The sequence below is a fragment of the Nannospalax galili genome, unplaced genomic scaffold (assembly GCF_000622305.1).
Source record: "Nannospalax galili isolate Female #2095 unplaced genomic scaffold, S.galili_v1.0 scaffold761, whole genome shotgun sequence".
Lineage (NCBI taxonomy): Eukaryota > Metazoa > Chordata > Mammalia > Rodentia > Spalacidae > Nannospalax > Nannospalax galili.
In genome coordinates this window covers 822,115-849,285 of record NW_008346389.1, presented here as the reverse complement: position 1 = coordinate 849,285, position 27,171 = coordinate 822,115, and the positions used below count along the sequence as shown (strand labels likewise).

Here is a 27,171-nt window from a genome sequence, read left to right as displayed (position 1 = left end):
GCAAAGCCAGACAGGCGATACCTTCAGTCGTGTTGTTGGCCAGGATAGATAAAGGCCCTTCCAGACAGTAACCCAACATACTACTGGAAAAATGAACAGCAGACCACAATTCTATCCAAAGGAATACTGACAATGGATTGCCGTAGATGAGGAACAGCTGATTCTCCAGGAACATGGACCTCTGGCTGACTAGATTTACTAGAAGGGCAGATAGGGGGGAATGGATGGGGTGCTGACAGCACAGTGGACAGTGACAGGGATAGCAGAGTGTGGAGGCTCTGGTGGGAGAGGAATGCTGTCTACCTGACGAGTTTGTATTCATGCTCAGATGCTGAGGAGCTCAGAAGGTGGGCGACCATGACCAGTAATAGTCATGTATATAAGAGATTAGAAATGCATGTGAAAACGTCTCAATGTCAATAGGCTTGGAATGAATTTTTCTGTATGAAACTGTGTGTTTTGACAACGAAGTGGAGATCTTTTTTAAATGTTGGAACCTCATTTAATTTTATGTCTTATAGAGTTTATAATGAGTAAAAGATTATATAAGCATAATAATTCATCTGTAAACCTAGAAATGTACAGCCAATTTTGAAAGAGATGTACCCTAGCTCAGAAAAATGTTATTGAATACGTTAATGCTGTTGTAATGAAAAGCTTCTTTTAATTAAAAAAAAAAAACTACACATGTAAGAAACAAAAGTAGAAGAGGGACCACTTGGGAAGAGAAGGGATCATCAGGAATGAGAAGGGGACAAGAGAGGGAAATGGGGGAGAATACGACCAAAGTACATTACATACATGTATAAAATGTCATAACAACTTATATTTTGTACAATTACAAAATATGCACTAAAGAAGTCCTTCTCCTTCTTTTTCAATGTTTAAAGCCTCATTTAATTTTATGTCTTATAGGGTTTATATGGAGTACAATATTGTATAACTGTATTAATTCAACTCTAAACATAAAAATTTACAGCCAATTTTGAAAGAGAAGCATCTTAGCTCTGAAAATTGTTATTGAATATGTCAATGCTGTTGTAATAAAATGCCTCTTCTAATTATATGGTTATTAAATAAATAATAAAAAAATCCTTCTCCCTATCAGTTAAGATGAGACTGTGCTAAGAAAGGATTGACCATGGTCTAAATTCATGAGTGGATTAACCTCTTGTTTATTTATATATTTTAATTAAAAATATTTTATGTGTATGAGTGCATTGCCTGCATGTGTGTAAGTGCACCCACGTTGTGCAATGCCCACAGAGGCCAGAAGAGGTCATCAGATCCCCTTGAACTGGAATAACTGATGGTTGTTAGCCACCATGTGGATGCTGGGATTCAAACCCGGGTCTTCTACAAGAGCAGCCAGCATTCTTACCCACTGAGCTCTATTATAGATTTAAAAAAACCCAGTATTTATGCCATTTTGAATACTATTTCAAAGCCAGTGAACCATCTCTAAAAAGTAGGAAATAAACCTTAGCTCTAATGTATGTTAATATTGAAAAAGTAAGAAATAAACCTTAGCTCAAATATATATTAATACTGAAGAAGGAGAAAAGGTGACAGATGAAGCAGAATGGCACCCTTGGAGGTTCTGGATTGTACAGACTATCTCAAAAGTTCGGGCAAATTTCATTTGTGTAAGTCAGTCTACTTCAGTGTCTTAAAGGTTTTAGTTCTTGGGTTCTAGTAATACTTTTTAAGGTCTGTTTTGATAGAGAATATTCATTGTTGAGGAAACCTGTCTAGACTCACTTTGGAAACACAAACACACAGCATATGGAGAGCTACACAAATATTTTTGCAAAAAATATGGTTAAGTAACAATAAGTAATATTATCTAACTTAGTTTTCATTGTACTAAGAAAAAGTCATACATATTATTTTATCCACAAAAGGATATTTCAACTTTAACACTACTGATGTTTTAGGGCATATAGGTCTTCATCATGATGCCTTGTGCAGTGTAGGGCTGTATTCTAATTTGCTCTCTATTGTGATAGAACACTGATCAAAAGCAACCTGGGAAGGAAAGGGTTTATTTGGTTTATAGGTTACAGTCTGTTATCTAGGGACATCAAAGCAGGAACCTGGAGCAGGAACTGAAGTAGGGACCATGGAAGGATGCTGCTTACTGACTTGCTTCCCCTGACTTGCTCAACTACCTTTCTTACAGGCCCACCTGTCCAGGGATGACACTGCTCATAGTGGGCTGGGCCTTCCCACTTCAACCAGCAATCAAGAAAATGCCCCACAGATATGTCCACAGATCAATATGCTAGGAGAAATTTCTCAGTTGAAATCCCTCTTCCCAGGTATGTCTAGGTTTGTGTCAAGTTGACAAAAACCAACCATGGTTGATGGTTCACTTCATCTTTTATTTCTTTCTAAAGCTGATGAAAGGGCTAACTGCCTCTTAGCAGTAGCAAGTCTATTTTTCACTACTGCCGTTTTGCCTCACTTCCCAAATAATTAACCAATAAAGTCAGTCTTGCCTGAAAAGAAGAATAAGGGAAAGTAACAAAGAACACTTCCAGTCACGCACCCTTCTAATCAGTAATCTGTGTTTATGGAAATGCGAGGGGACCTGTGGATATTGAAACAAGCTCACGGGGACATTTATTCAAAGAATGAGCATTCTGGTGCTTAGCTCACCACGACTACAATCAGATTCCCCAGAAGCTCCATATAAGTTTTTGTGCCTATGACCCCTGACAAGATGGCATTGGGTGACAGCCCCCTTGTTGCCAGTAAGGCTCTTTCTTCCCATGTCACTCTGTCTCTCAAGTTACTGGTTTCATTAGGTGACAATGGGATCACACTTTTAGCGCTACCTACCCATTAGATGCCAGCATCGTCCCCAAATCATGCTAGTCAAAAATGCCTCCCGACATTGGTGCCAAATATCCATAGCCGGGGACAAAATCTCTGTCTGAGAAGCACTGGTGGAGTAGAACAGCCTGCTGCGTGGATTATAAAAGCCTGACTAGATCCTATTATACGCAGTCTCTGCACTAGGAACTTTCAGAGCTGTCACTTTGTCTTTGATCCATGTTGATTTCAACCTATTTGTTTTCTCTGTTCATCCTCAAGCCCTGGAAACAAAAGATATAGGAAAAAGATGGCAAGGCAAGCGACAAATGCTCGAACTGATAATCATTCCCTAAATTTTCAGGGCTGTTTTGTTATGTGTATATGTGTGCATGGTGTGTGCATATGTGTATGCATGTGTGCAGGAGGCTAGCAGCTGATGTTGGGTGTCTTCCTCAATTGCTTTTTATTTTATTGAGACAGAGTTTCTTGTTGAACCGAGAATGCATTGATTCTGGCTATTCTAGCTAGCCAGTTTTTCTCAGGGATCCCCCATCTCTGTGTCCCAAGTGCTGGGATTACGGGGGGCTACTATACCTTCCTAGCATTTGCTAGGGATCAGAACTCTGGTCCTCATGCTTAGGGGCAAGCAGTTTATCCACTGAGCCATCTCTATAGCTTCAATTTTCAGGACTTTGCTGATCCAAGTACCTGTACTCCCAAACTGTAAATGTCAAACGATAATAGAATTGCCTCTGTGTTTTCATCTTTTTCTCACTTTCCAAAAATAACGATCCCCTCTGTGGAAACAGTATGATTAATGATGAGCAGTAAAACCTAGAAGGGAATGGAGTAATCTAGCCATGCAGTATACAATTTAAACTCTTCTAAAGTTGTTTTTTGAGGGGAGAGTGAGGAGAAGGTCTATGTGGAATGTAGCCACAGGCTATGTTAGTCAAAGGGGCTAGATTGTCCCCAGGATCATGACAGTTCAGGCAAGTTCTTGGCTAAAGCATCCAGGAAAGAAAAATAGAGAAATGGTTTTTATTGGGAATAGGCTTTCAAACCACATCAGATCATTTTAAAATAGGGTTATCAATTTTCACTTTATGAGGAGACAAAGTTAAAACGCACTGCAACACAATGAATAGAATTTTTGCAAGAGGAAGATCAAGCTTTGTTAGGAGCAGTGGAGTATAATAAAATAAAGCTTTTACTGTACCAGTAACAAAGATTGCCTGCATTAAAGAGTTATCTATTGGCTGAATCCAATCAAATGGCTTCCCGGTGACTTCTAAAGTCATTTCTATGGCCTGCTTTGTAGATAGCAAGCTGAGTTGCTTTGTCGTTCAAGTAACCCACCACTGGCTTTACCAATGGAATAGCCTAATCTAGGCCCATAATTAGAATATGAAGTATAGCTTCCACAAATGACCTTCAACCATCAGAGCAAAACATTTTAATCCTATGCCAAGACCATAAATTGCCTGTGTCCCCTAATTTATTTCTTGTTATCAATGGCAGACCTCAACTTCAGACCTCAGGTTAAATCAGACTTTCCTTCTAATGATGCTAAAATCCTTTGAAATCATTTGCACAGATGTATTTGGATATGGTGACTACAGAGCTGGTGGAATTACTCACAATTACTATAATCCAGTTAAAGAAACCCCAGAGCCCTTCATTAACATGCTGTGGACACAAGGGCAGGGTGGACTCTCTAATGTCGTGGTACTCATTTAACGTCTTCGCAATAAGGTAGAGTTAGAATCTTAAAATGCAAAAAGCATAGAGCAAACAACACAAAAATCCCAAAATTGAGATACTTGGAAGAAAGGGCAGAATTTTCACGAATCTCTAAGGACAAACTAAGTGGAGCTTCATCTAGAAAAGGGAGTGTGAGATTTAAGCATTCTTAGAACCTTGCCATATTTTAGGAAATAGTTGCTGAATTGTAACAGCATGCCTCCTGCAGATACTATATTTGGTTTACAAAGCCCACAAAAGGCATAAGGACCATGTGTTTTTAAATAAGTGTTTAGCTGACCAATGCTTTTTTTCCTAAAAGACCCATCTGTTTCTTTTTTTCTTTTTTTTAAAGACCCATCTGATATAATTCAACTTTTAGCTTTGACAAGCAACAAAGATGGACTAGCTTCCAGATTTTCCCATTGCAAAATCTTTCTTCCATAGACGCCTTCAGTTCTAGGGCAGATGGGATATAGGCTAGAAGCCAGTTTCTCTAGTTGCTCCTTGGGTGGTAAACAGTCAAACCTCATAATTTGTTTGTTTCAAAAATCTGCATCATCTTTAGATCTCTTGGCCACTATAAAGGGAGGGGATGTTCCAGAGGAGACCTCAGAATCTATCAGTTTTAGAGCAAGAAAAGGCATAGCCTGTGATACAAGTTCACACACTAGCAAGCTGCACATATATATATGAGCATCAAACACCAGGCCCTTTCCTGACCCATGATAGAGAAAATTATATCACCTGTTCATTTTTCCTTCCTTTCTTCCTTTAGGTATTAAAAAAATCTGATTGTTAAAGGTATGATCTGAAAACTCTGCAGTTCAATGGTTCTGGGCCTGTGTTTATACCAACTATCATTTCTGCGTTACATCTACTTATTAAGGATTTTCAGTGTTGGGGCTCAGAAAAATGATATCCAAAGTGTAGTGCTTTACCATTCTGACTACTGTGTACTAAAAGACATTGGCAGGGTCTCAGAAGCACTTTCTTTCTCTAGTTCCTCTGTTTCCTGCTCCCTTCAAAACTCAGTCTGTAGAAACTAGAACTTATCTCCTCTAGGGGAATTTATGAAAGCTAGAACCCTTCTATCCACAAGTCAGTCATAAAAACCTAGAAATATTACTCTAACCTTTGCTACCTTTTTGTTTCATTGGGTAATGAAGAAAGTCTCTGACCCATCTTGTCTGCTAGTAGGCTATATGACCTCCATTTCAGAAGGGGTTCTGCCCATACCAGGGGCGAAAGAACTACTACAATGGAGGGACCCAGAAAAGTCTAGACAGGCTTCATTTCCTGCTTCCCTACCTATTGTCATTAGGGTGCATCCTTTGCATCCAATCATATTTCTATACAGTAAACCAAGCTGGGTGGAAAGAGTATGTCCTAGATCTTTGGTTCTTCATTTCTTTGGTTCTTCCTTTCTGAAGGCTCCTGTATCACACAGAACTTGGATTATGTTTACTTTCTTTATTGATTACATTCGTCATATCTCTGGTAGGTCTGACTTTTTTTTGAGACAGGGTCTCCCTGTAGCCCAGCTGACCTGGAACTCACTATGTAGACCAGGCTGGCCTTGAACTCTCAAAGATCCACCTGCCTCTCCCTCCTGAGTCCTGGGATCAAAGGTGTGCACCACCACACCTAGCTTAGATCTGACATTTTTATGTCTCTAGTCAATTGTAAACTCCCAGGTTCAATATGAAGCCCTGCCTTGAAAAATAATGTGAAGAATGATAGAAGATGGTCTGGAGACATGGCTCAACAGTTAAGAGCACTGGCTCTTGCAGAGGAACCAGGTTCGGTGCAGGAAAGTAAGGGCTTGAGGACATGGCTCAGTTGGTAAGGTGCTTGCTGCATAAGCAAGAGGACCTGAGTTCAGATCCCATATAAAAGACTCCAGCCTTGTCATGACTCTCAAGTGCTCACTCTGTTCTGAATGAATGTCTCATGTGTCAGAAGAAGACATTAGCCACTAAAGCAGTCTCCTGGAAATACTCAAACAGGAACACTGACTTTGCTCAACTCATATCTGAGTCAGACACAAGTGTTAGACAGATGAGCAGTGATTCCCAAGGCAAACTACACAATGTAAGCTACAGCTCACATAATGCTAGCCCTCTACCCCCAACGTAGCTGTCACAACTTCCTCAGTCATCCCTGGAACTAGAGTTATGGATAGCTGTTAAACACCATGTGGATGCTGGAATTTGAACCCAGGTCTTCTGCAAGGTCAGTGCTCTTAGCTGCTGAGCTATCATTAAAAACATAAATGCACACAGAGTAGGCATCTATGGAACAATTAAAAGGTAGGATTTGAAGTTTAGAAGCACATGCTTTGAGCTTGGACCTGTGGCTTGACTTTATGCTTTATACTGGAAAAAATTTACTGACTGATCTTTTAATCTGAGTGTCCTCACTTATCAAGTTGGAATCATAATGCAATGATTAAAAAGTGTTTGGGTTTAACATGGAAGAAGCCAGAGCTGTCTCTATCTCAATTCCCTAACGGCAATTTGGGTAACCTCTTCATAGGATGGAGTGATAAGAAGAGGAGGTAGGAATTGACTAGGCAGTTAGGGTAAAAAGACCCCGAAGAAAAGTAGCCAGTTTCTTGGGTAAAAGTCAAAATGTCCTTGGGCCTCTTAGCAACATACTCTGCTCCAAGGGCCAAAAATGTCAAAGTATTTGGGAGCTCTTATCTAATCCCTGAAAGATTTTAGGGTTACCTTTTTGGAGGGGGGAATGTTAGAGTAGTCAAAAGCCCCATTAAGAAGGAAGAAAGGAAGGGAGGGAGGGAGGGAGGGAGGGATGGATGGAGGGAGGGGAGGGAAGGGGAGGGAAGGGAAGGGGAGGGAAGGGAAGGGGAGGGAAGGGAAGGAAGGAAGAAAGAAGGAAACAAAGAGTACATGAAGTAGTCAGAAAAAACGTGATGGGGAGATATGGGAGGTGTTGGAGGGGAGGGAAGTGGGTGTGGATTTGATCAAAACACCTTATACGCATGTATGAAATTCTCAATGAAGTTTTTTTAAGAGTTAAAAAAAAATTCTAAGTGTTGCTCTATCACGTCCTTCTGCCATGATGGTCTGCCTTACACAGGCCCAGAACCACTTACAACCTCTGAAACTGTGAGCCAAAATGGATCTGGTCAGGTGATGTAATACAAGGGAGTACTGTTTATCTAATCCAGAGGCAAAACAATTTAATCACCCTTCTTCTGTTCACAGAAGTATGTTGTTCATCCTTGCCACCAACATACATCTATTGGCGATTCTCTTTCCTATTGAGTACCCACTCTGTTCCAGATATTGTCTTGGCATTAGAAATAAAAAACAAGTGAAGGGACTGAAGAGAAGGTTCAGCAGTTAAAAGCACTAGCTGTCCTTATAAGGGACTCAGATTTGGTTCCCAGTATCCACATGGTGGCTAACCGTCTATAATTTCAGGGGATCTGACACCCTCTTCTGGCCTCCATGGGCACTGCATGCATGGGTGCAGTTACATACAGGTAAGCAAAACACTCATGAACATAAAATAAAAATAAATAAAAACAAAAAAATGAGATTAGTTCCCCAACCTCCAGAATCTTATAATTTAAGTAAATAGCAGCTAAGTAGACAGTTTTGATAAATGGATTATGTGCTGTGAGAATGGAATAGTAAACAGAAGTTACATAACATGAAGGTTGTCACTTTAAACACAGTAAATAAGTTTCTTCAGTGGAGACCCTATTGATAATCTCTAATATGTTCCTGAATCCTCTAAAATCACTTGACCACAGAACTGTTGTTCAATGGAACGTGTCTGAGCTGTTGTGCTCTTGGAACACACCTAAGAAGGGCTGACATAGGTTTAGCTTTTGTTTTGTTTTTTATTTTCACTCAGTGGGAATAAAATGTTTATAATTGTTTTCCGAATGGCAAGATGGGGGCTTTCTCCTAAATGCATGCAACTTTTAAAGTTTGTTTGAGTAAAGATGCAGATTTAGAATTATTTGCTGTGAAGATTTTAATGACTATTGAGCTGATCATTAAACCAGCCTGGAAGAAACAGAATGCCTGGCCGTTCTCCCATTTATAGGCTACTTAACTATTTTCCCTAAAAGAAATATTTAATTAACACAATATTGAGTCCCTCCCAGTGCTTCTAATTAAAAGGCATATTGAAAGATCTTTGCTAAAGGGAAAACTAGCTGCAGGCCAGAAGCTACTCAGGATCTAATCTGTGTGCTGTGGAGACCAAACATATGTTAAGTGCTTCAAAGGCTGAAAGACTAGTAGTGTTCAGGTGCCATCATTATGGACTTTCTTATAATCACCCTCAAGACTTTTGACAAATTTGCCTTTTAAAAAAGCTTCTCTCTGCCTCTCTCTCTGCCTCTCTCTTCATCTCTGCCTCTTCCCTCTCAGAACTGGGGATTGAACCCAGGGTATTGCAAACGCCAGGCAGAACCTCTATCAATGAGCTATATTCCTACCCTCACAAACCATTCTCTCTCCAAGGTATTTGTGTTTTGTTTTGCTTGAGACAGGATCTTGCTTTGTAAGTATAAACTCTCAATTCTTCCTCAGCCTCCCAAGTGCTGGAATTACAGGTATGTGTTGCCACACACATTCCTAAATTCTTATTACCTGCTCTTTATTCTGTAAGCATTGGGTGGTAGGGGATGTGGTGATGGAAGGTATAGTTCCAGAGAGCCATTTTTATGATTCATGACCTTAAAATTTTTCTGAAACAGTAAAACTATTTTTGAAAAAGAGAAGGTCATGGGGAGATGGCTCAGTCAGCAGAGTACTTGCATGAGGACCTGAATTTAATCCCAAGCTCCCACATAAAAAGCTGGGTGTGGTGGCATGAACAGGTAATCCCAGACAAGGGGAGGCAGAAATGGGAGGATCCCTGGGGCTTGCTAGCAAGTCAGTCTAATCAGATTGATGACCTCCAGGTTCAGTAAGAGACTCTTGGGACTGAAGAGATAGCTCTGCCATCAAGAGCACATGCTGCTCTTGCAGAGGACAGAGTTCTATTCTGAACACCCACATTGGGTGGCTCACAATCACCTGTAAGTCCAACTCCAGGGGATTTGACACCTCTGGCCTCCTCAGGCAGCTGTGCTCACATGCATATACTCATACACAGACACACAGGCACAGGCACAGGCACAGGCACATGCACGCATGCACACACACACACACACACACACACACACAGCTTTTTAAAAAAGAAGATAGAGACTCTGTCTCTCTGGAGAGTGATTGAGGAAGACAGTCAATTGACCTCTGGACTCCATGTGCACCACATACACACACACACACACACACACACACACAGACACACAGACACACACACAATATTGTTGTAGGGCTCATGATATGTAAAGGTTGCCATCCACTTAAAGTCTAGTACTGCTAAAAAAGATTTAACTCTGACCCTATTTTTAGCATTTCACAGAAAAAAAATCAAGGTGCAAAATTATCCATGTACTAAATAAGTTTTGTGATCTAGAAAAACATTCTTTGGTCCTTCTTTCTTTGTGTCTGTGTTGAGCTAAATTTATTGTGTTAATTATGCCTCAGAAAATATACTATAGGCTTTACCTGATCTCATTTGATCTGCAGGAAAATCCTACACAGAAAGTACTACTAGATGCCATTTTATACAAGAAAGAAAAGTGAAGGTTACATAGAGAAACAGGGTCACATAACCAGCTCAAGTTGTGAAGCCATGACTGGCAGAGAACCCAGCCAAGTGCCTTCAGCAGTGTGCTGCCTCCTTCCTCTAACTCGCTACTCTCCTTTATCTGTGCTGAACTATCTTGAATTTTGATGCCTTCCAGGAGCCAAACTTATTTCTAAACGGAGAGTCAGTTCACTAAAGCCCTGCACTTATTTATTCAATCCTGTCTGTCAGGGCTAGGCCTTCCTTTCCACATGATCCTGTAATTTGACACCAGCCAGGAGAGAGCTGGGTGGCATATACACATTGTATAGAAAGCACTTGTTCTGCAGTCAGTGAGTCCTGAATCCACCTCTCAACTCTGCCTCTAAGAGCTATGTGATGTTGAACAATACCCTTACTTTTCTGTCTGAGCTTCTCTTGTCTGTTAAGCGGGTTAATACTTTCCCTCCTTAAGGAGCTGTGGCATCTAGTGGAATGTTAGAAAGAGTTCACTAGAAGCCCTTGCCCTTGACAGTTGTAATAACGATACACAGAATCCATGCATAGAGCTCATCTGTAATTTGGGTTATATTTTTGTAGGACGTTAAGGATTGGGAGTAAGAGAGTTCGCTACTCAGCACAAAGTAGATATCTGATCAACAACCAAGTTGTCTCTGGTTCCAACCCAGGTTGAAGTGAAACTAGAAGTTCCAGCAGGTTCATTTCAAAATCGTAGTCATTACAAATTCCAACTATTATAAAAATGTATGCTAAGCTCAATATGTTCAGAAAGATCTCATAAGCTTCCAGCAGTTTAGAATAAGTTAAAATAAATACCAAGTGATTAAACTATGGAGAGCAGCAACGGAAGCTTCCAGACAACATGTAACAGCTGACAAGCCTTCCCCCTGTGCTTATTTTGGGTGCTTTGTGACTTAACACCCTTTTCTAAATGGAATGAAGGTTTGGAGCAATCACACAGATTTGGTGTTTTATTTCTGAAAAACTTATCTCTGCGACATTGAATGGGGCTTACAAAAGCACCAGAAACTTAACTCCAGATTTCTAGGAGCAGGAAGACAATTCACCAACTCCAAGAGCATATAGGAACATCTCCCAGCATCTCAGGGGAGACCTGGGCATCAACTTCACATAGGCATGTACTTGCTGAGATCTTCATCTACCAAAAATCTGCTGTTCTACCAAAGTCTGGTTTCAGGAGAGTTCAATCTCTATTACTACAGAAAAAGAAAGCACACAGATACTTTTTCCTAAGGGTAGAGTCAAGGGGCTGTGGCAGGGGAGGGGTTCATCATTCATCATAATTCTGCTACCAAACAGAGGACAGATAGTGAAGCAAACATGGTCTTTTTTTTTTTTTTTAATTTTCAGAATCAACTTCTGGGACTAATGGTTCTCATCCAAGGATGACATGATATCAGCCTGTGGGAACATTTAGACATGTGAGCAAATAATTTTGTTGCAGTAATCACAAAAGTTAAAAATCAGTAATACGAGGGATAGCTCTACACAAAGGCAGAATTGTCCTCCTCAACAGGGCCTCTGGATATCCAGTCACAGGCCAAGGACAGAGGCTTAGCAGGAATGTAAATTGCATGTTATAGGTTACAACAACGTCAAAACAACTGTACATCTGATATGGGCAAAGAAAATGAAGGAAAATATAGGGGTGAGAATTTATTCATCTTATAAAGTGGATGTCAAGAACAGTCTAAAGTTTGTGGATCCAAAAATAAACATAGAGACATACTTAAAGATGTAGGTGGAATCAAGAGAAAGGGACAAAATGAAAACAACTAAAATTGTGAGAAAGAGAATTCCCTATCTTTTCATAGCAAATAATCATCAAATACAAATAAGGTAAGAATAAAATATTTAGAATTATAGAAGAAATCATAAAAAATCTGGAAGAAAACAAGTAGAATCTGAGTTCAGAGGTAGGCAGTAGTGATGGAAACTGACTTTTCAATCTACCCCATCTTAAGTAACTTTCATATGTCTATTTCTACCTTTGTGTGTTCTACAGGTAAGTGAACTTACATTTCCTCCACATTTAACACATCCTGTACCATTGGTCATAAATGCTTCTCGCACTCTGAGGAGCTAGTTCAGCAGGGATATTTTAGTACTAGAGTTACCCTCAAACATGGATTTGGAAGGTTCTGGTGTTGAACTGTGCCATCCTCTCATCTAACTTGGGTCTGAATCCGAGCACACTTCCTTTCCAAGGGCTGTAAGAACTTTCCTGGCTCTGGATCCACTTTTTCCTATATGGTTGGGGAGAAACTGTGCCATGACTGGGAGGTTTGGTGCTCAGCCTCAAAGAAAAGAGCAAATTCTCTGGGGATACCCTTACCTGCTGCAGGGTTGTTCTAGTTTCATGGGATTCAGGTAAGAACAGTGACCCACTGTAAAGGAATGGGCAGATTCCCAAACAGTCCAAGTATTTGCCAGTAGAGGGTATAGGGGTGAGAAGTAGAAGGAGAGCAGTTGTTAGAGGCTACCATGGCTTGAACTTTGACCCTCCAAACATCAGCTCTGCTGGGTCTAGATGACATTCTTTTCAGTAACAATTGGTAAAAACATTCCTATTTCTTTCTCGGCAATCCTTCCATGGGACAGTGACGTTCACTAAAGTTAGATCTCTCTGTACCTCTCTTCTATTATATGTGACCTCCTTCTCAAGAACAGGATCTGAGACTCATTTATCTTTATATCCCTTGCATAGATCATACACATAATAAATGCTGGTTGAATGAAAGAATAAACAAATAGATAAATGAGGAAATATATCTAAGCCAAATGAATAAACAAAGTGCTTATTACATCTTCCTTTAAAAACAAATTAACAAAACAGAGTTTAAAGTACAACAAAAATTTTATTTTTTTGTGCATCTTGATTATGTAAATCTGGTGTGTGTATGCATGTGCGTGTGTGTGTGTGTACACACACACACACACACACACACACACATACACCCTATTTATGAGAGTTAAATAATTGGTAATGGAAAAATAATTCAGTCTTTGAGATCCTTAAAAGGTAACGAGAGGCCTGGGTCTCTCCAGGTCTAATAGATCACAGAGGAAGTTCAACAACGCTGCAAGTGTAGATGACATCTGAAGAAAGAAAGACTCATTCAGAAAACGTTTGGTATCATCTAGGAAACAAACTTAGAGTCCCTTGCTTTCCTGGGGAGCCTGAGTTGGGGTGACTCCTGGACAGTGAGCATGATCAGTGGATTCATCATTCATTCAACAATATTTACTGAGCTCCCATTGTGCGATTGTGCGAGTTATATTTAGACTCCCCCCCCCCCTTTTTCTTTGGGTCTTTTTTCTTGCACAGAGAGGATACTTAAAGATATTTGTTAGTTGATTGACAGGCTGAAACAAAATAAATTTTCCCACAGTAGTTTCATGTCTTGCTATAGTCCACAGAATTTAGTATATCTGCAAAACTGCCTTAAGTTTATGAGTTGTTAAGGCTGAGAGGTTACTGATTTTCTTTTGTATTCTCTTTGATATATAGGTCTGTTTTTGTATCTCATTGCTCTTAAAATTAGCTGCCGATGGCTCCCTAGGTCAATTCTTTGTGACTGGGGCCAATTTGGCTCCATATTTTAACTTTTTGAAAGAATATCTTATTTATTATTTTTATTTTATGTATATGAGTATATTGCCTGCATGTAAGTTTACCCATGTTGTGCATCGCCCAAAGAGGTCAGAAGAAGGTGTCAGATCCCCCAGAACTGTAATTGCAGATGGTTGTTAGCTATCATGTGGGTGTTGGGACTCCAACCCAGGTCCTCTGCAAGAGCAGCCAGTGTTCTTAACCGCTGAGCCATCTCTCTACTCTGGGAATCATATTTTTAATGATCATTCTATGTTTGTTCTATGCTCAGCTAAAGGTTTAGGTGTTTAAAGTCTCAGTGAAGAAGGAGGTTTGTTTTTTTTTGGAGAGAGAGAGAGAGAGAGAGAGAGAGAGAGAGAGAGAGAGAGAATTTTATTATTTCAGCACAATATGCTGGGAATCTTAAGAGAAAAACTCCCTAGATGGTTGTGATTCAGAAAATGGAAAAGAACTGAAGAATTAACATGCACCTCTTCAGGGGAAAGGTTATATGTGTTGGGAGCAGACAGGTATTAGCCTGAACAGAAGAATAACACACCACCAGTGGACAGTAACTAACAGAAACCATTAGCCTTATCCAGTCACTGAAAATGCACACAGGGTGCAGGTGCTACTGTACCTTGGTAGGCATGGGCTTCTTAAAGGCGATTTCAGCTTGCATCCAAACACCCCTTGGAGACTGAAGCACAGACCAGACCTTCTCTTGAACCACATGATTTTCTTCAAAGATATAAACTGCTAGGGTGTCACTCATTTTCAAAAACCCATAGATGGCATAATAAAAACGCAAACAATACTGCAAGTTTCCTGGCAGAGAGGGTCCGTAAAGCCTTCCAATGTAGCCAGGCTGGGATGTAAATTTGGTGTTGGCCAGCAAGTAATATCCTGTAAGAAAGACAAAGCACTTAATGCAACAGCCACACAGAAGGATCCAGCCTAGCTTGTCAGGTGGGAAATTTGACTGAAGTAGCGGGATTTGCCAGCAGAGACACTTCCATAAGCTTCAAATGATAGAAGGTGTTTTTCCATCTGTGGTTTAAGAGACATAAAATAGCTACCAAATATCCTGTGCCTCTATTGCAGATGAAACTTCCTAGAAATCCAAGCAAATGTAATAAGCCGGTATAGATCTCATGATGCACAGGCTATTTCTTGACATCAATTAAGAATTAGACTTTACAACACACACACAAATGAATTAGTTTGGAGCTACTGGCTCTTTGGGTCAATCAGCTTGATATCTAGTTCTGAATCATGGTCAATGGAGGGTCAAAAGCACATTTCCCCTTTCACCTCTGTAGTGGCCAGTCGAGGAAGTGGGAAGGCAGGTTGGTCTGGCATCACTGTGGAGTTTCTATGTCTGGACAGAACCCACTGTTCTCTTGGTTGCATGTTAAATTTTCCCCTCAAGAGTAGATTTTTAATTAGATGGTCCCTCCTAGATGATAAAGATCCGGGCTCTCTCTTATTTCTTCTACATAACATAAATTACTATCAGGAATGGTACCTACCCCATTACCCACATGGTAAACTTAAAATAGATCCACATATCTGAGGAAGCCAAGTAGGACTGAACAGTTTTTTCTCCTTTTCTGATCGCTCTCTGTCATTTTTCTTCATGGCACTCCAGGGTTTGCTCTACAATTTAGTTTTACCTTAGTATTGAACTCAAAAGAAGAGAGAGAGTTCTCTTTCCACTCACAGAGTACTCATGAAGATGCAGCGATAAGACTGCTGCCTGTAAGTCAGGAAGAAAGGCCTCACCAACCCTCAAGTTCCCTTGATTTCAGACTTCCCACCCCGAGAACTGTGAGGATAAGCACATTATTAAGTCCAAGTCTGTGGTACTTTGTTATGGCAATGGATCAGTACGGGTGGTTATACAACAGCCGGACCCTTTTGTAACCTAAATGTCATTGTTCTCTTTGCTCAAAAGCTTTCAGTGGCCTCTCATTTCCTTCATAATAAAACCCCAGATACTCACTGTGGTCTGCCAAGCCATGATCCGTCTCCCTCTGTCTTTATGTTCTTCCACTCCCGGTTGGGGAGCATGTTGTCCCTCCTACTCATTGGTGTGGTGAGTTCTTCCCACACTCAAAGGCCTTATCCTTTGCAGCTTCCCTTAAAGAAACTACCCCTAAATCCCTAACCAAAATTTGGTTCCTTCTTCTCTGTCTCTCAGAGCTCTGACATCTATCAGAACAGACCACTCCAAATACGATGCTTTGGCACGTTGTTTTGAGGGGAAGCATCTGAGAAACAGCAGAGGCCAGAAGGGCTCCCAGCCCTCTCATTTTCTAAGAGCAGTTCAAAATCTTCCCGTGAGTAAGGTGCCCATCCTGTTCAGGAAAACGGCGTTTTTACCCCCAGGGACTAGGATGTGTACCAAAGCCGATCTGTGTAAACAAATCTACGAACAAATTCCTGGTCTTTCATTAGTGTCAGCCATGCTTCTCCTGCTCACTTCTTTATCACTTACCATCCCTGGAAGCTTAGCCCTTTTTCTTTATATTGTTACCTTTTCACAATTTTATCATTCTTTGTTAAAATCATATTTAAGCTTTTAGTCCCATGCAAATTTATTATTTATTTTTATTTTATTTTATTTTATTTATGTGTATGAGTGTATTGCCTGCATGTTGGTAGGTGCACCCAGGTAGTGCACTGTCAGTGGAGGTCAGTAGAGAACGTTGGATCGATCCTCTGGAACTGGAGTTATGGATGGTTGTTAGCTGCCGTCTGAGCACTGGGAATGAAATCTGAGTCTTCTATAAGAGCAGCCAGTGCTCTTAACCGCTGAGCCATCTCTCCAGCCCCCATGTGAATTTTTAGTCTTCATTTTACCTATGAAAGATCCCTCATGCATTTACAAATATTCTATTACCCTGTCTTAGGTCGGCCTAATTCTCAGTCCCTGCCACAGAAACTAAGAGGGCGGAGGGAAAACTTTTCTCCTAGACAGCCTTTGCTGCAATTTGGAATCATGTTCATTTGTGCATATGTTTGTCTACAGTTCCCTTACTTATTGTCATGGTTGTCAGCCAATGAGGGCGAGGTTCATATTTATTGATTCACTATGGCATTGTCTGTGGGTTAGTTTGCCCAAGTTTAAACTAGGCTTTGTAGGGACTGAATTTCCATAAGTTAGGCAATCTCCAAGAAAAGAATATAAAATTCTAGTTACAAAATCACAAGGGCCCTTTCCAAGGTCAGGGGCTATGCAAGCAAGGAGACCTAGCACTCGAGCTCCTTCAACTGCATGTTAAATTTATTGCAGCACCCAAGAGAAATACTTGATGAATAAATGAACGATATATGAAAATGTTTACGATCAAGGCCCTCTCCATTTCTCCTGGAGTGGGATCCACAGAGATGCCATTAAAGTAGTGAATAGCAGTATTCAAAGGGTGTTCAGACTCTGAGTTCTGGGATGGATAAGCCCATGAAATATCCACTCAACATTTCCAATAGCTTTTGTCTCCCCATAGTATTTTTCATTGCAATAAGATACATAATATGAAATTTCCTATTTTAACAATGTTAATATTTCAGGGATATTTGGTACATTCACTATACACTCAGTTGTTAATTTTAAAGCAATAGCAACCAATACCACTATCTAGTTCCAGAATATTTTCATCATCCCAGAAAGAAACTCCACAGCCATCACACAGCCACTCTTTCTCCCTCCCTCCCCAACCCCTGTTAGCCACTAATGTGCTTTCTGTCTCTGAGGACTTCTTTATTCTGGAAATTTCATATAAGTGGAATCTAATTTTTTAAAAATATTTTATCCAAAATGAAGAGCATAATTTCCAAAGATTTGGCTAATGAATGAACTGGCGAAGCTTTTGTACCAGTATAGCAACTCGAATTACAACTTTTTTAAATGGTCGATCATAGTATCAGCAGTTGTTACTGCTTCTTTGGTTTGCCCCCATCCCCATGGCCCCTTTTTTCAGTCACTGTCTTTGTAGGTATGGAATGAGATCAGCAAGTGTTGTATGATCATAACCCTGAGATGTGCTGCCAGACAGACCCTGACTCACCTACTCCTGTTGTGTGGTCTCCTGCCCGATACATGTTGGGCTTTACTTTCACTCGGGTCCAACCTGGACCTTCTTTATCTTGGTAAAAGTTGCAGAGATCTTCTTCGAAATTGCATCTTATTTCCACAGTAGTGAAAGGAAGCTCTGAGCAAATGAGAACCAAAATTACAGTCAAAGCCTAGGATCTCAAAGGATGTCATCAGCCAGTTGATAGATAAGGTTACATTTGTGCCAGGGGAAGACTGAGGGAGAAAACCACAAAAAAATATTTTTATCCAAATAGCAGGCTGACAGGTTAGCGTTGGCCAGTATTTCAACACGACTGGAAAACTGTTCTTTTCCTTTCTAAAAGGAGGGGAGGAAAGAGCTCTGATCACATTCTGTAAAAAAATAAATAAGTACTAGACTTCAAAGGAGATTTCCTTTTAGAATGCAAAGAATGTCAGCATTTATTCAAACAAGTCTTGAGGTTTCAAAATCCACTCCAACAAAATTTGAAAGAAAGTAAAAGGAGAGGATTTTAAGGGACTCTTGAGTTTTCTCTACTATACATTTTAGAAATAGTTTTTTACAGGAATAATTTTCCTTTGTTGACCAGTCTCTGCATTAAAGCAGCTATAATTGACATTAAGAGCTGTAGCACTTGAAGAAAACCAGCCCTCAGCTTAAATCTCACAGTCCAAAAGTCACACCAGGTCTTTCGGGGGCTGCTATTGCTCTGATTTGTCTGAGTTTGGGTATCATTTATCCTGGTCCATAGTATCACTTTAGCCCAAACAGCCTGGACAGAATGGAACATTGAAGAGTTCTGCTCTTTTGAGAATAAGGGTCAGTCCAAATGACACAACTCAGAGTCTCACAGCTTATGCTGCCCTCTGGGGTCAGAGGGGCTGTGACCACAACGGTCTAGGACACTGTAAGTGCAGCCGAATGTGAAACTAGCCTGTATGCTGAGAGATACTGTTAGAACATTCTAGAGCCAGAAAGGAAGCTATTGTTTTCTATAACTGGAAAATCATCTCTAGATAAAATTTTGTGCTCTGGGAGCAGTGAGCTGGTGACACAAGAAGGACAAGACTGTGTTCTCTGTTAATTTTCAAACGAGGAAAGCATTCATGTGGGTTGAACTGACCCAGATTAAGAGGGTCAAAAGAAGAATTAAACAAAATGTTACAAGGATCACAAGATTCACAGAAAGGATTCCAAGATCACAGAAAAACACATCACTATAAAGGACATTGTTGGATTAATAATATGGATTAGCATATGGATTAATATATGGATTGTGAATTCATTGGTAATATTGTATCGGTATTAAATTTCCTAAACTTCATAATTATTCTATAGTTATACTGGAGAATGTGTTTGGTATTGAAAAACACACATTGAAAACTTCAGTGAATAAAAGTACCATGTTTTTGCCACCTTCTTTTCAATGACTGATGAGGCAAGCGTGGCCAATGTTGCCCATCTATAGGTCTGAGTGAAGAGTAGATGGGAGCTCCGAATGGTATTGTTTAAAAATTTGTGTTTGAAATGGCACAAAAGGAGTTCCAAAAACACTTTCTTTCTTTTCTTTAATGACTAACAAAACATTACAGAAAAGAGAATAAGAAGAAAATGTTTCCATGTAACTGGAACATGATAGCATTTCAGGTCACATGCCCTAGCAACAAACTCTGATGCATCAGATAGTAGAAAAGGAAATGAAAACTGAAGGCCTAGTGAGTCCCCCTCACCCTGCTCTGCCCACTTCAGCTAAACTAGGATGTATCTTTACGCCCAGAAAACAAAGCTTTTAAAAACTGAGTATGAATATGATGCAATACAAATAAGGACCCGTCAGCAGTCTCCCATGGATGGTAGAGACCAGAGGAAACCCTATGGTCTCAAGTCTTAGCCAACCTTCTGCTATCTGGTAATGAAAAACAGATGAAAATTCAAAATCTGCAGCGGGCCATTTGGCTCAGGAAATGGTGAGGCACTCCCAAACGCTGGTCACAAAGAGAACAACAGGTCACTGAAATTACTCACCAGGAATGAATCTCAAAGCAGCACCCCTAGGTGTCTGCAAGAGATTCTTAATCCATTGATTAGGTATGTAGAAGGGGGCAGAGGTAGTGCTAAAACTCCAATGTTTTTGGCAGTTTTATTTATAACTATTCAAATGTAGAAAGTCATAATGTCCTTGGTGAATGGGCACCTAAACTGTGGTACAAAAGACACTGAAATATTGTTCAGTGCTAAAAAGAAATGATCTATGGAGCCATGGAAAGAATGGAGGAGACATAAATGTACATTGCTAAGTGAAGGGAGTCAGTCTGAGAAGTCTCCATGATCCAGCTGTAGATCTAGCTGTAGGGCATTCTGGGAAAAGCAAATTTAGGAACACAGTGAAAGTACAGGGCAAAGACAAATCATCTGTATTACACTGTAATGTGGGTACATGTCACTGTACATTTATCAAACCCATAGAACATGAAATACTAACAACAGACCCTAACATAAACTATGGAGTCTAGGTGACAGAGATGTGTATGTGGGAGAGGACATACGACTTATCCCTGTGATTTCTGCTCACTTTGCTGACTCTAAACCAGTCTATTAAAACAAAGCACACAACTTGAAAACAAGCAAGGATCAGTTTTTTTCCATGGTAACACACTGAGTCACACAGAAAATGGTTTTCTGTTCATGTTATTATATTTACTTGCTAAATACTTACTTGGTCTTATAAGTGGATTTACCTGTGATCTGATACAAGGAAATTCCAAAAGCGGAAGTCACAGGCTAAATCTTTTTCACCCAGAATGCTCTGACAGTATCTGAGAGTTGAAGATAGGAACCCCCCAGAGAGTTGCCCTTCATCTGGAGGCAAAGCCTGCACCCGCAGCTTGTTTCAGAAGTGTGGGTCAAGTGGTGATCACAAACTGAGTGCTAACGACATTTTGGGTGCATGGGAAGGAATACTGACATTAGATGATGATAGAGGAAAAAATAAAAAGAAATAAAGTCCCTTAAAGCAAGTTACCAAAAAGCATCTTCATGTAAGCATTAGTTACTTTCTCGCTAACATTTGAACTTCTCAGAAATGTGAGGCTTTGAAGACAATCTAATTAGCTGAAGTGCACTGCAGCTTGGGAAGAGTAGTTGGAGTGATTCTCCTTCTTTCCTCTGCTCCATGGAGCTCATGGAGACAAAGTAAGCATCAGTCCTACAGATCTAAAAGGCTCTTACACTCTGGGAGTGCTAAAAGAGACAAGCACTGGGTACAGTGTACTGTGAAGGCTCCTAACCTTGAAGGCAGTTTTATTTCCTATAAGCCAGCCTGAAGACAGTGGAGACAGTGCATATCTGGCTGGGAAAAGAGTGAGTGGGATCTGGCCTTGGACTCTGAACCATAATGGCACAGGGACTTGGTCCTGAATAGGCAGGGAAGACATTTCAGGGTATTTGAGACAAGGAAAATTAGAGCAACTTCACCTGCAATTTTGGTAGCAACGGCAGCTGAGCTTGCAACTAGACAAGAAATCTGGGCAGTTCATTGTTGGCGAACAGCCCGTTGGCCTATGTGGTCCTCTGAGCTCTGTATCTCTGAGTAACCATGAGTCAGGATGCTTACAGACTCTGGCCTGGGTTTAGAGTGGAATGAAGGTTGGGCCTGTATGTGGCACAGCAATTTGGAGTTGGGCATTAAGGCTTCCTAGAAGTAAAGATGGCCTGTTGGGCATTTGAGGATTTATAGATGAAAAAACAAGTCTAATCTGCTAGTACAGACTCCCAGCGCTGTCCAAGCTTTTGACATTGCAATAAGATATCTTCACCTGCAAAATTTATGCTTGAGACTGCTCAATCAAGTTTTTAAAAACTTTTAAAAGTCAGGGGCTAGAGAGATGGCTCAGCGGTTAAGAACACTGACTGTTCTTGCAGAAGACCCAGGTTTGAATCCCAGCACCCACATGGCAGCTAGCAGCTGTCCGTAACTCCAGTTCCAGGGGATCCAACAGCCTCTTCTGTCCTCTGTGGGCATTTCATGACATGGGTACACTTACCTACATGCAGGCAATACACGCATAAAAAAATTTAAAAAATAATAAAACTTTTAAAGTCATAAAATTTTAAGTTAAGCTTGTAATTTTGTGTTAGGTCACATTCATAGCTATCCTCAGCTGTATGAAACCCATGAGCCATGGGTTGGACACACATGCAAGTTGGACCAAGGGCATTTGTGGGTGAAAAGGACATGGAAAGGGCATATAACTCAGTGTATATATGAGGGCTCTCATTGTCTCTTGGAAGTAACTGGGGGGAGCAGCAAGACTCTGGTGTTTAACACCTATGATTCCTCTCATTTCTCGGAAACTGGATTAACACTGTGCTTTAGCTTGCTTCCCATGACAACTAAAGCTATCCAGCACACATTAATCTTAATGTCTCAATAAGCTTTCCATACTTGGAAATCATGTTTCAGTCATCTCAAGAGATAAGGGGAACAAACTGTAGATCCAGCTGGAGAAAATGAAGATAAGAAGTTAGAGCTAATCAAGATAAAGGAAAAGTTGGTATCTGTTATGAAGCAGAAGGGAATAAACTGTGAAAAGTAAGATGAAGTACGAAAGATAATGGACTCAGCTTCTAGGGATCCGGAATCTATCCTTCAGCTGCTCTGTGAAGGGTAAAGTAGACTAGAGCTGGCTGGCAGAATCCCAGGGCAGTATTCTTTGCTGGTTCTCTTTAGCTTTCGTCTGATCCTCCTTCCTTCCCCCGGGAATAGATAAATGTATTTTGAAAACTAAGTAATATCATTTCATGACCAAGTATTTTCTGTGTCTCATGTTCTATACTTCTGTCTTCAAACACATTAGCTCATTCATCTTCACAACTATTTTGCGAAACAGATTCCTTGCTCTGTAGCTATGGAAATGGAATCTCAAAGTGGTTAAATACTATGACACTTAGCTTGTAAATGGGAGAATAGGAGTGAAACGCCAAGTCCTTGTTCTTGGGCATATAATTGCATATAATGATGCAATTAAGTGGTGTGTAAAACCAGGTTAGTGTGGTGGGAAGTTCTGAAGACCCATATGGAGCCTGGTTAGCCTACTGTATGAAAAGATATAGGGAGGAGGTTTCTTTAGGGAAAGAGGCTTTGTGTGGGTATATTGCAAACTGGCCACTGGCCCTTTCAAGTAGGCTTCACTTTGTTGGAGTCTTTCTTTTCCCTTCTCCAGTTAGACCAAGGGAGTCTCGTTGAAATACGCCTTCTGCAGTCTTTTAGAAGGTGCACATTTGTAAAGGCTGACTCTGTCACCTCCTGGCTACTTTTTCATCCTATTCTCTACCCAGTACAGATATTGAATAAATATTTCTTCTCCCATATGCATAGCTTGAAAACAGAAAAGCTCAATGTAAGTGCCCAGTAACAGAAAAGAGACACTTTAAAAATTATAAAGATGCTATGAAATTACTCTTATAATAATTGAGACATTAACTAGTAGTATAAGAGAGCAATCAAATTTCTGAGACATAAAAAAATTTTCTGTGTTCTTTAAAATTGAAGGGCTGTTTAGGCATTTGGATTAAATCATTTAAAATATGTAAATACAGAACTAGGTGGAGAGGGTTGTGGTAGAGGGCTTGCCTAGCACACATGAAGTTCTGGGTTTGAGGTTGTCTCATTTAACTCCTTTCTAAAAAATTATAATTAATAAAAAATACTTAGTTTCAGAAAATTAGGTTTCGCTCTAATTTGGGGATAATAATTTAGCTTGAGTAGAACATATTATCTCAATCTCCTTGATAGGATATAGCTGAAAACATTAGAAACCAATTCTGTCTGAAAAAAAAAAGTCAGGCCATAAAGGTCAGGTTCAACAGCTTATTGCCCATGCTCCACATACAGAAAGAGTGCCCATTAGTAAGGTGGGATGGGCACAGTGTCTCCCTGAGTGTTGCAAGGAAACTAATTCAACAAACAGGTCAAATGCATTTATCTGGGTCATCACTAATATACTGTCATCCTTCTTGTTGTAAAACATTTGTTCATTAAATCATTTGGAATCAATTGCTCATCTATTTCCCCAGAAAGTAGAGAATTCCCTCTCTTTTCAAACATCAAAGTTATGGAATTATAGGTTTGGCCATGATAAAATTATGTAAGGGTTCACTTTTAAAAAGGGAATAAGAGCATTTTTGGGGGGTTAAAACCAACCCAGAGATACCAACCAAATACTAATATCTATAAAAACAAGGACATTTATAAATCTTGAATACTTAAAAGTAGAGTTTTAGAATTCTATTCAATAGGTTGTAAAAGCATTTTTTTAACCTATCTAGCTCCCCATCAATGGACCCAAGATAATCTTTAAAGAAAGAAATAAATGGGTTAGGATAAATTAATACTATTTAATTTTTCTTTTCCTAGTAGGGAGGGAAGACAAAAGTGCCTTAATACAACCCGTGTATAGTTTCAGAAAAGTTAAGTTCACTCAGGGAGGAATGAAAGAGGGTAATAGTCCAGAAAAAATGATTATTCAGTTAATTAGCTTTTTAAATACAAGATAAAAGGCAAGGAAATTAAAGACAATTTAAAGAAAGTGCTGACTAAATACATCTAATGAGAAAAGCAAATTCCAAATGGAGGAAAAATAAAGTGCTCACCTGTCTGACTTTGGCAGTGAACAGGAGAGAAAGAAATATCATCCAGGGCAACATAACCGCCTTTGGGACCATTGAAAGCAACTTCAAAAATAACCTGGGGAGGAAAATGACACATCAGCACATATCTACATACTTTCTTGCTCTTATAATGATTTTAAATGACTTTTCAATCAAACCAGCTGAGGCCAAGTTATAAGGACTTATGTAATCAAGTTCCAAATTGTAAGTGTTTGGGCAGCTCCCTATTCAATGTGCAGTCTATTTTAAGGAAAACTGCTATGGTCTAGTGTTTCTGCCTGCTGAACTTTTATATGCTGAAATCTAACCCTCAATGTGTGGGTCCTTTGGGGAGGTGATTAAGTCATGAGGACTAAGACACCTGATTTTTTTCTTTTTTTACTGGTGGCTTATTTCCTCTTACTTGAGTGCCAGCAGGCATGCCCAACATTTCTGATAAAATTCTAGAATTCATTACATCATGGGCTTCAATTAAAAGAAAAACAGAGTAAATGAAGAAAATAGACTGGGTTCTCCCCTGGGGGCGGGGGGAGATTGAGGCACCAGGGGAGGAAGTTGGGTGTCCTGCCCTGTCATTCTGCTTTATTCTTTAAAACAGGGTCTCTCCCTATCCACAGGGAGCTAACCCCTCAGAATCCCTTCCTTGGTGGCACTTCAGATGGGAGCCTGGGCAGAAATGCAGCAGTCAGGAAAAGTGCTGTATGTGGGCATTTCCAGGCATGTTTCAATTGATGGAAAGAACATGGGATAATGATATCAGCTCTTTTAGTTTTGCTTTCTTATCTACTACCCATTAACTCTGAGCTTCACTGACTTTCTGTCTGTGACAATAAGGGATTAAGTGTGGCCAGCACAGCTCCAATTGTGTTGGGAAAACACTCCAGGTATGTAGTTATGCTGTGTGAGTTGACAGCATAAGACTGTGTGGATCAAGACTTGAAACTTAAATGCCAGCAAGGGCCAGGCAGGTTGTATAAATGCATGAAATTGGCTTACTGTGATGCAGATTCCTGAGAAGTGAGAAGAAAAGTCTATGCAAAGCGGGCAGCTGCTACTCAGCATCCTACCTGTTGATGTGTGGGAAGTCAGGTCTGCTGTAGGCTGAACTGTGTGTCCCTCTAAAATTTCGACACTGAAGTCCTAACCCCTAGAATCTAAGTTTGTTACCTTATTGCAGACTAAGCTTTCTGTATACGTAATTAAGATGAAGTCACACTGGAGAAGGGTGGGCCTCTAATCCAAATGACTGATGCCTTTATAGTCTTTATAAAAGAGAAAATTTGGATGTACACACACACACACACACACACACGCACACACACACACCCCAAACTTGACACAGATGTCTGGTAAAGGAAGGGAAGAACAGACTTAGTTCATGAACAGAAAGATAAAGAGAGATATTTCTGCTAAGGATCTTCTAAACATAGCCAATATGGCAGTGTGCTCTCTGGTTCAGAACAGTCTCTTATGTTGTTTTCCTTGTTGAAATACACTTGAACATACATTGCCATTGAATTTACTGATTTCTGCAATGACAATTCCTTTTCTTGGCAATTAGCCAAAACAAACAATATCAATCATAGGTTCAGATTAGTGTAGCAAAATCACACACATAGAAACCCAAAGCTACATGTTGAGGTTTAGTAGTGGCCAGGATTATGACTTTTCAAGTGCTCTTAAAAGAAATTTAGCACTGCTTCATTCATGCATGTGTTGCCTGAAGAGTTTCTGTTGGATGAGAGGAGTTAGTAAAGAAAACACAATCGTGTGTGTGTGTGCGCGCGTGCGTGTGTGTGTGCATAAATGTGTGACTTCTTTGACTTTAGCAGAGGGGAAAATTTCTGAGGTAGTATATGTATTTCCTTTCCTCCTTATAACCCAAACTCACAAAAAACTTTCCACTGGGCTGTAAGAGCAAATCAAGCCCTGGTCAGACTTTGTGACAGGAAATAGCTCACACTCTAGAGAGGCACTGTGTTCTCTCTGGGGCTGTTTGGGGTAAGGGAGCTGAGAGGGATAGGAAGGAGGTGGATGGTGTCAGGCACATTAGAGCAGACAGAGTACATCAGAAACCAGTGTACTTCAGTTCGACAGCAGGGTAGCAGATGGAGCCACTGAAAAGCAGCCAGAGGAACAAGTCACTTCTGCTCTTTAAAGGGAACTGGAGAAAGACACTGTAAAAAGCACAAAGTGAAAAGTGGGGGTATTAATAACTGCTGGTAACTAAGACTCTACTTATAGCTCCAAATCCTCATAGCAATCTTCCACACATAGCAACCATGATGCTCCACCCTCAAATCCTTGAGGCCCTGTGGGGGCCCAAGACAGAACTGAGCCTCTTCCTTCAGCCGTGTTAAATTTCAGTCTAGGAAGTTTCCTAAGCTCTCTGGCATTTACCAGCTGTGTGACCTAGAAAAAAGATGTCAACCTTCTTGGACACTGTTTTCTTCTTTATCATCTGTAAATATGGGGTAATTTTATTTACTTTATTAGACAGTATTGAAAGAAGTTGACAGCTCTGAACAGCATATATACATGCAGATATGTATTCAAATATGGGCT

The 27,171-nt window shown here is 40.2% G+C and overlaps 1 protein-coding gene across 1 annotated transcript in view; it reads right to left on the bottom strand.

Moving 5' to 3' along the window:
- Mamdc2 (MAM domain containing 2) overlaps positions 1-27,171 on the bottom strand; it is a 162,205-nt gene that overhangs the window by 43,808 nt on the left and 91,226 nt on the right. The window contains exons 7-9 of the mRNA XM_008842749.3: positions 24,589-24,682; positions 17,929-18,072; positions 14,499-14,764 (exon numbers count right to left, since the gene is read on the bottom strand). Coding sequence (XP_008840971.1) covers positions 14,499-14,764; positions 17,929-18,072; positions 24,589-24,682 — 504 coding nt within the window. The remainder of the gene's footprint in view (positions 1-14,498; positions 14,765-17,928; positions 18,073-24,588; positions 24,683-27,171) is intronic.